General features: G+C 40.4%; 1 protein-coding gene across 2 annotated transcripts in view; it reads left to right on the forward strand.

Annotated features, from left to right (window-relative positions):
* sox6 (SRY-box transcription factor 6) overlaps positions 1 to 16,273 on the forward strand; it is a 125,797-nt gene that overhangs the window by 61,911 nt on the left and 47,613 nt on the right. For both annotated transcript variants that reach the window (XM_030722782.1, XM_030722791.1), the window contains exons 6-8: positions 2,008 to 2,097; positions 13,191 to 13,363; positions 15,029 to 15,097. In XM_030722782.1, coding sequence (XP_030578642.1) covers positions 2,008 to 2,097; positions 13,191 to 13,363; positions 15,029 to 15,097 — 332 coding nt within the window. The remainder of the gene's footprint in view (positions 1 to 2,007; positions 2,098 to 13,190; positions 13,364 to 15,028; positions 15,098 to 16,273) is intronic.

The following is a 16,273-nucleotide window of genomic DNA, read 5'->3' on the forward strand; positions in this document are numbered from 1 at the left end:
TGTTTGAGAGTGATTTTATGGACTAATCCGGGCCATTATTCACCTTTCCCAGGTGGAAGGCAGGGAGGACAGCAGTGCATTCCAGCTGTAGTTACTCCTGTTGGAGGACTTGGCAGGTCGTGTCTGGCCCAGCGGAGGGGATAGAGAAGTAAGGGAGCGGCAGCTCTCCTGGGAAGGAGGTGGAAGGGAGGGGGAGGACTGGAGTAGAATGGAAGCTGGCACCACATTATCTCCAACTGTTGGTGCATTCCTTAATGATCAAGTGCTGGGGAAGCATCTGTGATGAAAGTGTGTGTTTGTTTGCGTGCATATGTGTGTGTGTATGCGTGTGTGTATGTGTGAGAGAGTCAGAGCATATGTTTGCTTATTAGCATATGTTCGATGTGTTTGTTTAATTCCCCTTTATACCATTTTTTTTGTTTTAAATATGCCTGAGCTTCAGGGGGAAAATGTCAAGCACTGGTGTTGCTCTGTCTGTCAGAAGATCATGATTTGAAGGGAGTTTGTTGTTCTGGGAGAGGAAGCCGTCTCACCCAGGGGTGAGAGGCAGGCAAAGAAAAGCTGAGCTACACTACTCCCCCTGCCCGTAACCCCCCTGTTTTAAGATCTGTGATCTTTGTGCCACGCAGGGAGTTAACACATACACAAAACACACACAAAACACAGCCTTTTCTTTCTCCCTTCCTTAGGGTCAAGGGCACAAACTGTGAGTTGGGAATTGGAAAGTCAATAAAGCAGAAGTAATGTTATAATGACCCCGAGCTGAAGATGTCCTGTCGACCCCCATCACACTGGAGGAAGTGGACAATCAAACAAAATGGTGACTCTGCTTGAGCTCGCTGAAAGCCATCCTTAAACAAGGCCACAAGAACTAGTGACCCCCTGTTACTCCCAGATCCTCTGAAGTCAGTGTGTTTGTCAGATGGAGCAACAGTGTTTGGTTTGCGAAAGCGGGCAAGAGATGATACAGAAGGATAAAAGGAAGCAACATTTGTATACATCCTCAGCTGTATAAATCTCCTCTGATGCCAAGGATGATAATGGTGAAACTGGAAGAATCCAGATGTTGCATGTGACAGGCCTTTCTCAGTCCTTCTCCTTGTTTGTCTTTTTTAACATGTGCAGCTTGGACTCCTCCTCCTCCTGTTGGCAGAAATATGTTGATGAATGATCCGCTGTCAGATGCTGGTTAGACTATAACATTATGGTGCTCCACAGCTTTGCTGTGCTTTGATTTTGAATTTTGCTCCATATCTAAAGAAGCTGATTTTTTTTATTTTATTTTATTTTTTACAAATTATGTCAGCAGTGTTTAAAATAAACCTGTATAGAAACAGCAGAACCTTTATATTTTTATTATTTTAATTGTACTGAAGGTACTCACAAAATGAATGAGGCTGCTGCTTTAAAACACATAATTCAGCAGGACTGGATGTGTTGCTCTGGTTCAGATTGGAGGCAGTGACTCAAGGTGGAGGGTTGTGCTGCTGGTGTTTGATGGGAACAGGCTGAACCTGAAGCACTGCAGAGATGGTGGAGGCCTAGGTCAGCCAGCCCAGTGTGTTCTTTATCAGCTACACCAGCGACAGCATGGCAGATTACAGCCATTCCTTGTCTGATTCATTGTCTGCTGGACAAATGTTAATTGTTTTCATCATTGGCAGCTATGTGAACATTTGGACATACCCAGTCTAACTCCTTGCCTTCCACTTAATGTGTGTCTCTGCCCTTATGGTAGTCCCACAATGCCTGCTTTCCTTTTCACTCCACCCCTAGCTCATCTCTCAACTGTCAGGGAGAGTCTCTTTTTAATGTTTGCCGTGCAATGCCATCAAATAAAATACCTCTCTTTCATCTGATTCACCGACTTTTCATTTAAGTGAATGGATTTATGACATCTACAAAATGATAAAAAGAGAAACTGCGTACTTTACACAATATTGCATACATAAAAACGTCAAATATTAGAAATGACTTTATATTTCCTTTATCATTTTTCTTTTTTAGAATCCTCGTGCATGGAGAAACTTCTTTCTAAAGACTGGAAGGAGAAGATGGACAGGCTCAACACCAGTGAACTGCTGGCAGAAGTAAAAGGTATGAATAGCCGTTCACCATGAGTTCATCATTCCTATCAGACTTACATAATATATGTGCTGTTTAATATCAGAAAAAAGCCTTGTACTCTGAAATGAAACAAAGGCCTTTGGCTGCCCTCCTCATTCATTTCTCTCCTGCCTTATCTTTTGTCGGAATGCTTAACTCTGTCCAAAGTGCTTTTCTTCGAGATTCCAGCCCATTTAGACCGATTCGAAGGCTCTCTTTGCTTTTCAGCAGTTTATTGTTGTTGTCCCTTCAGACGGCCCTGAGCCCTGCTACTCTGCTCTATCACATGCAGTGCGTTCACGCTGCTCTGGTAATTGTTGAACCCAAAGTGTGCTTGATGTAAACAGACCATGGCTGAGCTGAAAGGGGAGAAGCTGCTCAGACAGGAGAGGAGACGGTGCGGAGACGCACAGAGTCTTCTCCTTGGTGAGCTTGCGTTTGAGTGGAATGTCTTGACGCTGACGGTGAACTCCCCGCGCAGCCTATCGAATGCACCGCAGCAAAGCGCAACTCAAGCACTCCCCCCAAAATTTCTGTTTATGACAGGGTGAAGGTGGGCTGAGGATGGGCAGGGCAGCTGCTTAGTCCTTAGCACTGACTGTTACAGAAAGCTGATGTGTTTATACAGCACAGGGAAGCACAATACCAGCTGGCTGCTGACACTAGGCCGCCAGTGGCTCTCAGTAAATCCTTTCAACTTCTTGCGGCTTGTTTTAATTTCTTGGAAACCATTTAGATAATATTATATTATTGCACTTCAACGTTTTAATTAACATTTCATGAAAATAATTCACAAACAAGGAGGTTGCTTAATTATTTCTTTTCATAAAACATGGATGGGAAATATAAGAAGCACTGAGCTTTAATGATCCATTTACATTTTCCCACCTTCATAGACAGGGAAAAACAGCTGCTGAATGTTCTAATAAGTATATTCATTAGCAATAACCTTAATGAACGAGAATGGGATAAATCATTGCTTGATAAACTAGATTCATTGTACCTGTGCTGGTATGCTGTGTGCCAGTATAGATCAAAGTGCGGGGGGGGGGTAAAATGTTTAAAATGATTTCACCTTTTGAAAGCTGGTCTGTTAAATTACAGGCAGGGCATTTTTTTCTGTTTGATGAATGGGAACAGGAAGGTTACTTGGTGGTCTGTAAACAGGTAGGGAGCCTGATAATAAACATTATGGCCTCTGTCTGTTGATGAGTTATGAAGACAGTCTTTACACCACAGTTACAAATATAAATGTTTCTCCTATCACAGAGGCAGCCTTAGATTTTTAATTAGCATGCCATTTCATATGACTGTAGACATTTCAAAGGGCTGCTTTGTGCTCACCCTTACAAATGTCTCTCTCTCTGCGTTTGATGTCTGCCTGATGTAAATATGGGCAATTAAAAAGAAGCCCAGGGTTGGAGATGCACAAGGTCCACCTAATTAAAACACAAACAAAGGTACCAAGCAGAAAACACCTTATGATTAAGATCTAAAGTGTTATGATGAATCAGAGGTCCCATTAATTGTTAGGTTAAAATCAGTACAAAAGGCAAACATATCTGTAGGTTACAAATGAATGAAAGGTCGCGGAGAAAAAAGGTTTATATGCAGATAAAGGCTACAGTGCCTAGTAGCAGCGTGGCCTTGTATATTCTGCGCTGATCGCTCACTGATTCCTCAGCAAATTATACCAAGCGCCTTGTAGGCTTCCATTTGACATTGTCCCATCAAAGCCTTGAAAGACAAGTAATTGTTATAGCAGAGGCAAATGGTGGAATCTGACTGGTGAGGAAATGATTTCTTAGAAAAGAGAAAAAAAACAATAGGTGTGCAAGAATTTGACCTGAGGCTTTCCCATGAAAAATAAATACATTCTTTTGCAGCAGTTGTGTTCAAACATGCCCCGAATACTTTATCCTGTTGAGCTGAACATGCATGTACAGTCAACAAACAAAACAATAGCATCGACATCAGAGATTTGCTTTTCAAGGTCTGCAAAACCCAACCAGCCATTTTCCCCCTTGCAGACGACAGATGTATAATTATAGCCTTTTGTCGTGTGAGTGTTTGACTACATATTGTGGTGTTTTGAGGTAAAAACATTTTTCATGTTTTAGCGTAAGTTGAAAGTGCTGTAATCCAGTGGAGGCAATGTGCTTAATCCAGACATACAGGGGGAGTGTTATTAAGGGTTAATGATTTCAAATCTCCATCTGGCTTTTCTTGTATGCCGTTAGGGCTTAGCATCAGTACGGGCAGGCGAAAAGGAGAGCTTGTGAAGGAGCATTAGTGGCGGATTTCTTTTCACCAGTCAATTCCAGGGCTAACTGTTTGTTTCATACCTGAGCTTAGCTGTCAATCTGCAGGAACGATGAAATCTCCTGAACAAAACCAAAGAGCAAGAAAGGGAGGCTAGCTGGAAAGGCTCCAAACCACACAAAGTAACAGATAATAAGAGGCAAGGTGGAAAGAGTGCACAAGAAAGAGCTGCACAGATAAAAAGATTTCAGCTGAGGAAACTTGGACAGTTGACATTCATAATTATATATCTCAAAGAGATCTGTTATTTGTTACACGATCACAAGTGACTGATAATAACCATTCATTATGCACATATATATACATATATATGCTTATATGTCTTTTGGCTTGCTCTGTGCAGGGTCTTTGAGCTTCATACTCAACAGAGCTGTTTAAGTTTCCCTGCTGAGTGGCAGTTTACCGGCCCCCCGTTGGGGGCAAAAGAAAAAAAAAAAAAAAAGAAGGAAAAAAAAAAGAAAAAGAAGCACACACATAAACTGCTCAAGCATTTACTCAAACTGGAGGAAAATATGTAGTTACTAAATTGGAACACAAGCTGTATTCATTCTCTTGGAATCTTCTAAAAAAGAAAGAAAGAAAAAAGCTTAACAGTGTATACTACCGTTGAAATGGCAGCTCGAATTCTGAAGCAGAAAAATCAGGGCTCTTGCACTGTCACAATCAATTTGAGAATGGTGTCTACATGACAGTGGTCGGGTGCAAACATACAGTCCTGTGGCAGGCAGATAAGTGGAAGCTCTTTAGGAGGAGAACAGAGGGCAGGGCAGGAGGCAGCTGAGACTGATTTGATGCTGGCCCTACCTGTGCTGGCTGTACTCCTGCACAAGCAGAAAAGAGTCCACAGTGAGAATACAGAGCGCAGATTGTTTAGTAGTGTGGGTTTGTTGCAAAACATGTTTATGCACTTTCAAATTTTTCTTAACGACCTCTATAAATTGTGGTTTTGATGCTACTGGACACAACTGCATATTTGTGCATACATTCTCCAGCAAAAGTGAGTTTATGTAGCTTTGGAATGGAGAAGGAAGAAATTAATTTCGGATATTTCCAAAGGTTTGTGTATTTCATATAATATGCTTATTATACCCAACATACAAACCATTCACACAAATAGCACAAAATGTTATCTGTCTTGTTGCTCCAGTCAAAAATGCCTCAGTTAGCATTTTCTCCACAACACTTCAGTCAACTGTTTGCCCTGTGCACTCAGGTGAAATATGAGCCACAGTAAATCATTATTCCTGAGGCCACATTTGCCAGATGAATGCATGTGAGTGTTGGACTGTGTGTTTTTCTCCTCTAATGAATTGAGGAATTTAGCTTGTGGTGATGGAGGTAAAAAAGGAAGCGCTGTGCTCATGTGTGTAGTGTGTGTTTGTATATACAGGGACAAAAATCGTTATGTTTAGAATTACGCATTTTCCTGTAGTTGGTTCAACTTAAGTCATTTAACAGTATATTGTTTTATTAATCCTCCTTTCTGTTAGAGAGAATGTAAACCATTAATAGAGCTGACAAAAACATTTTTATGTCATTTTTGAAGGAGCCTCTCCTAAAATATTCATTCGTTTTCCCTCAGCAAAGCAAATTGGATTTTTACAAGCACGTAAAGCCAAATGTCTAAGTTACATAAGGATATAAGAGAATGCAAACATACCTTTCAGATATTAAAAGACATGGACAACAACCAAATTTTAGGAAAATGGCCAAGAGAGGTTTTCAGAATTAAAGTCTAATTTTTATAGGCTCCATAAGCAAGCTTTATTTTTTAGCTAGACCTTAAATGCCTTTAAGGATAAATGCGCAGCACAGTCCAGTTTTTATACCATCCAGTGTGGCAGCTCTCTTGTCACTTTCCAGCATTATTCTAGGTCTTTTTTTTTTTTTTTTTAAAGAAAAGAACATCAGTAATTTAACAGGTGTTATTTTTTACTCATGAGCTGACATTTAAGTATAAAAGCAGGCTGGAGTTAAGGAGGATCTCAAAAATAACTTCAAACCACTGAATGCGCAATCTCGACTTTTTTCTTTCTTAACCAGCACTATGCTCTATTATGTCCCATTTCATTTATTTTGATTCAGGCCATCACAGATACACTGTTCTCTCTCTTTTTTCTTTTTTTTTTTTTCTTTTTAAATTTAACCCTTACATACTGTTCAGGTCAAATTTGCCCCATTTTGCGATTAGACAGCAGTAAAAACCCTAAACATCATTCTAAAAAAGTGAAATCGTAGAACAGCATAGAAGTGATCATATGTGGTACACATAAGGAACAGAGGTCACACAAAGGTCAGAGGCTGTCTTGATACAGAGATCTGCACCTGCAACACAAGCACCTGCAGTGTAACTAAATTAGAATCCATTTATTCTAAATAAGCTGAGAAAGTGAGTGAGTGTGGGAAACACGTCTGCAGTTCCCACACACGCAGGGTTTCCTACCACTGCTTTGAATGCACAGATTAGTTTGCAATAAACAGTTTTTGTGCCCTAAGTGTTAATTAATGTTGAATTAATACTGATAATTATAGACAGTAGTTATGAGCATTATTATTATTATTTTTTTTTAGCCTGTCATGTCTGGCAGTTTTCACAATCAGAATCATGACCCAAATGCACTGTTGTGCCAAACATATGAGCTATGAGTGCATTTTTTTAAAGCTTTGCAGCCTGGACAGTGTTTAACGGTTGTAATGGTTATACATGGGTATGCAAGAGTTCCAGGTTGCCATTTTTACTTTTAATAAAATATATTTAAATCATTATGGCTGTTACGATTTCATGGCTTAAATAAAACAGGATATGCTATTGTGTGATAGTAGATGTTTTTCTCCAAAAACGAGTGTCATAAAACCTCCCTGCTCTCTCAAGGCATTAATCATTCATTTACCAATGTCAGATAGGCTATTTATATATACTAAATAGATCTGTAGTTCAAAATTCAGTATCGACTCTTATTATGTCAAAATTGACTCGGACCATACTGTGAAGGTATGAAATATGACCAGAATATAAGGGTTAATGATCTTCCTGGTTGGGTTCACGTGATTCTATTATTATTATTTGTTTATTTATTTTGTTCAAGTACACTGTTAAAATCTTTACCAGTGTAAAATCTAAAGTCTTCAGATTTTAGAAAAGACCTTCACTAAATAGTATTTAATACTTGGTCTTTTCCAAACTCTGAAGACTGCATAACAAATTAGACAAATCTGGACCAGAATCCATCCATCCATGCACACACTATAAAGTCAAGCAGCTATTTTTTTGCAATAAAGAGCAGCATCTTTGTGTTGCACCCTGACATGTTTTTTGTGTGTGTGTGTGTGTGTGTGTGTGTGTGTGTGTGTGTGTGTGTGTGTGTGTGTGTGTGGGGTCTTCTTGGTGTTCAATACTTAAACGACTCTGATGCTACATTGGTAAATTCTAATACAAACATTTATGATCTCTGGTTAGGTCTGGCAGGCTAGATTTGTATTAAATGCCTGAGAACCTCTGACCTGAACCACGAATCTTTCAATTTCTCATTTTGTGCGACCGCTACAGAGGACAGAAGGTCTCGGGAAGCTATTGTGAATACGTGTTTTGGGCTCATCTGTCTCTGCTTCCTGTTATCCCTGCTGTTTCAGTTTATCGCTTGTGATCTGATAAAACACAGACAAAACAGGGCTATTGTTGATGCACTTATCCATGAAAGACAGCAGTCTGAAAGTCTTTTGAAAGATCTCTTTTTGCGCAGTTCAAGGAAACAAGTACATTCTCCTTTAATAATCAGTTGTATAGGTAAGACGAATGAATAAACGTTCTGTGAAAAGAATGAGATAACATCTAACTCCTAATTCCCTTCCAAGGATTTGCTGACAGTAAGTTATTGCCTTGATCACTGTTTCACATGCTTTAAGTGTTATGTATGAGAAAGACCTTGAAAATTGTGCATTCTTTTTATATTTTAAGGTCACAGGGGTCAGACTTATAATTATAAAGACCATAAGAGATGAAAAGAAGGTTTCGAGATAATCTTTGTTTTTATGTAATGATCTTTGCTACATACTGCCTTATACAACATCTTGGTGCCAGTATGTATGGTGTACTGCACTGTGTTCTAGATTCAAAGAACGATGCATTCAGTAAAGTTGCTGTGTTGAAATTTTTTTTTTTTTTCAGTGAGAATTTAAGGGTCACCGGCATTTCCCGTGGATTAATATGCTCAGGTCGAGCCTCTATCTTGGCTTTGATGAAGTACCTTGTCCAGTGTCATGGATAGACAGTTAAGTGCTGGAGCTCTTACATTAGCATAATTATACTGAAGAGTGAAGCTTCCTCTATCATCAAAATGTTAGTCTTGATCACTGTTCACCATGAACAGCAGAACCTCAGTAGATGAAGTGTACTTTTATTAATAACCTCTCCATATGCCAGTCAGAACATTTAGGTTTAAAAGATGGTGCTGAGACATTTCAATGATTCTGATGCAGTCGCATCAATATTCAAATATCCTATATGCACGTACACAGGTCACACATGCGCAATGCTATAATAAACTTATTATATCCAGACAACCAAGTTTTAGAGAACATCTGACTTTTTTAAAAGAGGTACTTTTTCATTGCAAAGCAGCCTGTATGTTCACCCTATCATATAGGTAAGCTTAGTGAGTGAGAGCATTTGCTGCCAGTAGATGACATGCTTGTGAGTCATTGCTCGTGCTTGTTAATGGGGTTTTATTGGCAAGATTAACAGCTTTTATATCATAGCAGAGGCAGCAAGCCAGGTAAAACAGCTGTTGCTCATATTGTCTTGGTTGTAGGACATGGAGACACATTAACACCATATTACTCGGAACACATACAGCCTTGTAGCACTGCTGAACAAGTGCATACACTATTTAAACGCAAGGTAAACTAGCTCCCATTACTTTATCTTTTCTGCCAGTTTAAAACTTGACATTTTTTTAACTAAGGATAAAATGGTTTTGGTCATATTAAATATCACAAAAGAAAATTTGATGAAAAAAAAAATTGTTAGGCAGTTTTTATGGTTTTGGTAAAAGGACTGGGGATGGGAAAAAAACAAACAAAAAACTTCTATTTTAAAAATAGTAAAGCATGTACCAATAGATGTCATCTGCTGCTACTGAGTTAGCTCTTTGTGTTTTCCACAGAAAGAATGGACAAAGGGTCAGGTGACCACAGAGTTCACACACGTGCATTTACTCAGAGACATGTACCTTTTATTGATTGGAGGCACGTGCAACACACATCTGTGCACGCTCGTGCCTACATTCGCACACACTTTAAGAGAGAGCAGAGTGAGAGAGCGTCTCAGCATGCAAGGCATTCAAGCTATGTGCGGTCTTGTGTGCGGATACAGCTTGGTACAATCGTACCATTTAGACAAGTCCTAATTTACTTAGGATGTGCTTGCAGCATATGGAAGCATCCACAATAGCTGACTGATAGAGAGACAAAGAAATTCCAGTCTTCTGGTGCTAAAAAACTCAATTCAGATCTGGTCATAATGGCTCAGCTGTCTTAACCAAAGGAAGGGAAGAGAATAGGGTGCCTTGTGATTTTCCCCCTTTTTACCCTCACCCTCCTCGTTTTCTTCTCTTTTTTTTTTGTGCCTGAATCTTTTATCTGTGTTATTCACTCGGGACTCTTCAAAGTAACAAGCCTCCTTCTTTTTCCCCGGTACTGGACTTGGAACCCAAATTAGAGACTGCTTGATTAGAGCAGAGAGGAGGGAGCCAAGAGAGAGAGAGATGTGGGTATTGGACAAAACAAATCACACCCCTACAAAGTGCCTTTTATCCAAAGACCCCAAGGCTCAAATACCCCCGTCCCTCCCCAAGCAACCATGGCTCTGCTTGTTTTTCTCTTATGATTTATTTAGTCACCCGTTGATGTTTTCTGCCCTACTTTGTGACGTTTAAAAGAGGCAGGAATCTCAAAAGGTGAATCCTGAATGGGCTTAGACTGAACAACCTAGCTTTACCATCTCCTCCTTCTATGTGTCAATCTAAAAATTCTGAAGTTGGCCCAATGTCATGAAAAAAAAAAGAAAAAAAAAACAACAAGAAAAGTGCCAGCACAGCTTGACCACTTACTCCTGGGATCCTCTTCCTGCTTTGGGCTGGTATTGTCCTACTGAGCCTCACTTGTCTACCAGGAGGATGTCACAACATGTTAGGTCTAGGCTGACTGCTGGGGTTTATGTAGCGCCAAGGCATCTCTGGGCTGTCTGTCTGCCATCGGAAGCGCAATGTGAGGAGACATGTTAACAGGCAGACCCCAGCCCTACCGCTGTTAAAAGCCATGCAATATGCAGGAAACGGCCTCTTTTGTCAGCAGCCTGGTCAGACACAGACCACGACTCTCCTCTTCTGTACCACCCAATAAAAGTTTTATCTGCATTTTAAAGCTGATCCATAATTCAAAAGCAGGAAGAAAGGGATTTTAACACTAACCAGCCAACAAAAACCATATGTGTCCCATTTTATCTTTAACTTTGTACAGTCTCATCCACTGTGCTCATCTTTAGTAGATATTTAAATGCCAAAATTATGTTTGTGTGTAGCACTGACGACTAATCTAAAAACCACTGTCGAATTTAAGCACTGACATCGATAATTATAACTGAAATCAGAAAAGAGAGATGGCCTAAATTGTGGTGCAGAGGAAGGTTTGGGCTTCCCACAGTTCAGCTCAACATCAAAACAATGGGCCCTCTGTTAGTATTCTTGTGGTGTCTGGGCAGGAGTGAGCACCCCACACTCTGACGGGCCCATCGGGTCCTTCGTTGGACCCTTAGCTCAAGTCCCGCTACATATCCGTGCTCAAATGACAAAATATGCAGCATGTGCTCTACATGCTGCACAAGCTTTAAAATTTTATCTTATTTTTCAAAGTATCTATATTCCCAAACTAGTGTGAGATATGTAATTAGACAGGCTGGGAGAGCATCATTGAGTCCAGATGTGATTTTTTTCCCCCAGCTCAAACTCATCCATGGCCTGATAACCCCAAGGAACTTCATCTTGATGATGATTTTCCTGTTCTTCTTCTCTGTCTTTTTACCTTTCTCTCTTTCTTTTTGCCTCTCCTTCCTTCCCGCAAAACAGTATTGATAGTGATTTATTGTGACAATGACTGACGTATTTTGTATTTTGCTGTTGAGCAGCTCCTTCATGAAGACAGGCAAAGGTTAATAAAATTGGTGCTGATTGTATCAATTTTATAGATAAGCCATTCACAACAAGTGTAGTTGGGTGAATAAGAAGTCAATTGAGGCCTTGGAAACTGCACACAGGCCCAATGAATAGCTGCTTTTAGGTGCTTTTTTTTTTTTTTTTTTTTTTTTTCGTTAGGAGGATAAATGGAGAATTGCAGCTCTCTTCCATTGCAGCACGCAGCAGAGGCAGAGTGAGGCGAACTGAGGTTCAGACAAGCCTGCCAGTAAATTGCCCTGAATGGGTTCTGGAGGTTGACAGGCCCTATTAAGACAAACAGCTTTCCTCATCGGAGAGATAAAATAAATCAGGTGTTTAGTCAAATTAAAATAGTTTGAGTGGAGAGGGCCCCTGGGAGCTCTCGGGAGAAACTCAAGACAGATGTGGTCAGAGAAGAGAGGAAGACACCCAGGAAAGAATTCAGCTCCTGCTGGCTTCAGGCCAGACTTCACCGCACTGTTATCTGGACCTCTGTGCTTTCTTCTTTCTCTCTCTCTCTCTCTCTCTCTCTCTAACTGTCTCTTTTTCTTTCTGTCAGTTTTCCTGTCAGTTTTTTGTGCGTTCCACCATACCAGCTGTCACACAGGAGTGCAGTGGGAGGAGAGTGAGTTACTGTCTAGCCTCTCACTGGCAATTATGTTGGCTGTGTAAGTCAATGGTAGGATCACTTAGCATTGATTAGGCAGAGAGAGAGCAGTGCAGCGGAGCCCCTCTCTATATCACGCACGGTGCGGACATGTAACTGTAGACGGAGAAGCGAGCCTGCTGGACTGTCATTGCTTTTGTTTTTGAAAGATGCATTAAAGAGGGAGGATGTTTTTAAAAGTTATTATGATATAAAGTGCATATGGTTATAGTGAATTTTGAACATTTATTTTTGTGTGCATACTTACTGCTTTGAGGCTTTTTTCCCAGCAAGTTTCTACATTCCATTCAGCAGAAACCGGCAGGCATTTCCTCCTCTAATATTTGGTGGAAATGCTGTATATAAAAGTTCTGTTTAGAGGCCAGTGCAAACAGTGACTCTTAACACTTTCTTTATAATCACCCATGGAAGTCTGAAATAAGCTGCGACTTCAGTTTGACAGCTCCCTGCAGCTCTTTGTCTATGTGCTCGGAACAATTCCTTCACTTTCTTCCTGTGAAAGCAGTGAACACCAGCTACAGAAAAACAGACAACTCCAGGCTGTGTGTGACCTTAACACTTTCTAGTGAATTCCCTGCAGTCGGTTGCTGCCTGTGTGGTTTTCTTTGTACTAAATATTGTGTACTGCACAATAGCACAATGTGATGATCGGTCACTGTTCTATATTTAGGACTATATAATGCAGTATTTCCTCCAAAAGCCTACACCCTGGTTATTTAGTCACAGTCACAATAAAAACTTTTGACTACTTTTTTTTTTTTTTTTTCCAGGTATGCACCAACACATACTTGTGGTCATATTTGTTTTGTTTTTTTTTCCCCCACCTTGCATTTACCCATTTCCACTCTAGACCTTGTTCTCTCTCTTTCTCCCTGTCTTCTCAACAGGTACTCCAGAGAGCCTGGCCGAAAAGGAACACCAGCTCTCCACGATGATCACGCAGCTGATCAGCTTGCGAGAGCAGCTCCTGGCTGCTCACGACGAACAGAAGAAGCTCGCCGCCTCGCAGATGGAGAAACAGAGGCAGCAAATGGAGTTAGCTCGTCAGCAGCAGGAGCAGGTAAACGCTCGCTGTTTTCTCTTCTCACATTGACAGAAACACTGAGTCTTTTTGTGTAAGCCAGCTAATAGGCCACACTATTTCGTTTTTTCGTTTGTTTTTACCTTTTCCTAACCCAGGCTGTTTGATCATTTGAAACTTTCACACACACACCCCCCCTTCCTTTTACCTTGTTTACTCAATTTCCTCTTTCACCTCAATAATAAACCGCTTAAATACAACTCTTTGTGCTTAGCTCTCTATTTCCTATTACATTTCATGCCTGAAATGTGCCAATAAAACCTTGCTACTTGGTTGAAATTTGGAATAATATTAGATTTGAGAGTCGTTATATTCTATATTGCCTGAGATATTTCGGTCATGCTCTCTCGCCCACGGTTATGCTGCGTGGTAGGAAAAATGTTATTATGACTTGTACTAACAAATGCGAGGGAATGTGTGAATTAAACGTTATATTAAATATGGAAGTCCTCTATATCTTATAAATCGACTCCTATTAGAACAAGCCTGGCATTAGATTTGCGGCACAAATCAGGCCAATGAGCCATATTGTACAAATCAGCAAATTAGCACAGGCCATGAAGTGTGTTAATGTCTGGGAAGAAATAAGGACACAAACTATCCACACGGGCGACACTTTTATTATCACCCGCCACCCTAATGGCTATGAGTCAATTATCAGCAAGGAGTTCACTCAGAGTTTTCTCAGCACACTCTCAGACCCTCCTGTGGTAAATGAAAAGATACACCATATACCTTGGAGTGATGCATTTGGTCATAGTACACTAATAATACATTAACAGTATTGATTTCTTTTTCAATCAATAATGTTCATTTGCAAACTACAGTCAAGTCTGTAGGCTCTGTAGACATTGCAGAGCAAGTGAACAGTGAGATAAGACATTTTATTATTTTAGCTTATCTTAATATGGGCTGATATTAATAAAAATGGGAGAGCGATAGCGAGAGACGGGTGGGGGTGGGGGGGTATGGGAGGGAGTAACAGAGCCCGCTGAGATCTGGGATGTCATCAAGCCATCAAGATACAACACAGTAATTAACTGTTGACACTCGTGAGGAAGCCAGCACAAATTAATCTTGACACATTTGCAGACGGCCGATATCTTACAGTGAACACTTTGTAATTATATTTAAAAATGAAAATTAAATGACACTTAAAACTAGGTTGTCATGCTCAATGAAGTGAGCATGTAGAAAGAGGGAGTGCTGGGATGAGAAACATTGCGGTGCGGTTGCTCGTCACTCGGGGGCAGCGGGGACCCCTGTCACCCTTCCTGAGCTCGCCACCTCCATCATAACCACGTTCATCTGTCCTGTAAATCATTTATTCTCTTTCACCACAAATTTTGACTCTGCAGGTCGACAGTTCATTTAGAACATTTGCTGGTTTATTATTGACAGACTGCAGCGGTTTAGATAAAAGAATACATTTTATTCATATAAAAATTGCTATGTTGAATTCCACCTCCCATCCAGCCCTATATCGTCCATCTCAGCACGCATTCTGCTACACTGTAATTAATGTTTGATGACGTTCTTAAAATAGAGAACAAGAATATTAAGTTAATTTACTTCTCAATCTACTTTATGTAAGTGTTTTAATCCCCCATTTTTTATTTTTTTTTTACTTCATTTACCAACCAGATTGCAAGACAACAACAGCAGCTTCTGCAGCAACAGCACAAAATCAACCTCCTCCAGCAGCAGATCCAGGTCAGTGAATGCATTTCTGTTGGCCCTTTAACACTCAGCAGCTTACACCTCCTACTTTTTTCTTACAATGATTACTACTCCACTTCTACCTCTTCAGTATAATTAGAGCACCGGTGTTGTCACCAGGAGCCAAATGTCTGGATTTAATTGCACAGATCAATAAAATTAGACATTAAAGTAAATATCATTGCTAACTTAAGTTTCCCACTCCTTCTTTTGCTCTCTTTGTATTTTTTTTTTTTTTTAATTCCTTTATCTCTGATTTTTGTGTCACGCTAACATTCGTCACTCTCATCAAATGTTAATTGGCTGTTGGTAATCGGGAGGACTTAAAAATATGTAGGTGAATAATTAGCACATCTTAATGAACCCAAAAAAAAAATGGGGAAAAGTAACAACAGCTAATGAGTTGTGTTGATGGAGAAGAGCGTGGAGGTGGGGGACATGAAAGAGGCTGGTAAATGCCTCTGAAATGAGTAGATCCCAGAAGGGTGATATGGCATGCTTCCACACAGCGCGAGACCAACTGAATCTTACATTGTCACCGTGACGTGTGCCCGCCACTGTGCTCTTTCCTTTTCTTGTAGTTCCTCATTCTGCCTCCTGCACTTTTATGTGTTGTTATTTTTCAAATGTGCACCATGCCAGATGCTATCATACTCACCGTGTGTATGCTTGTCTGTGTGTGTGCTCTGTGTGGTATAGTACAAAGCACAAAGGTGCAGAGGAAGACCACCCAGGCAGCATGTAGCTGAATGTGGCCAGGGATATGTGCAGGGTAATCCAGGGTTGCTCACTGGCAGTGGTCAAGGCTGCAAGTCTGCCTTTGTAAAGCTAACATTATCCTGCTGGGTGTGTTTGGTGTCAGGCACATCCTTCTCCATTTACCTCCTCCTCCTCTGCTTGTTCTCAGAACTCTCCCCATCATCTCATTTCATTTTAGCCTCTCTTTAAATACTCACTCGTAACAAATTCTTCTTGCGGAATCAATATATCATCGAGCATCTTGTTACGTGATTATATATATATATATATATTGTGCTTTTCATGAGATATCTTCCCTCAGAAGATATCTGTGGCATTTTGATAAACAGTAGTTTCTCCTCATGTGTATTATACGGGGCATCATACCACATATAAAAGTTGTCCTTCTGATTCAAAGAGTCAAAGAAAACC

Source organism: Archocentrus centrarchus, chromosome 3 (genome assembly GCF_007364275.1).
Source record: "Archocentrus centrarchus isolate MPI-CPG fArcCen1 chromosome 3, fArcCen1, whole genome shotgun sequence".
Taxonomy (NCBI): Eukaryota; Metazoa; Chordata; class Actinopteri; order Cichliformes; family Cichlidae; genus Archocentrus; species Archocentrus centrarchus.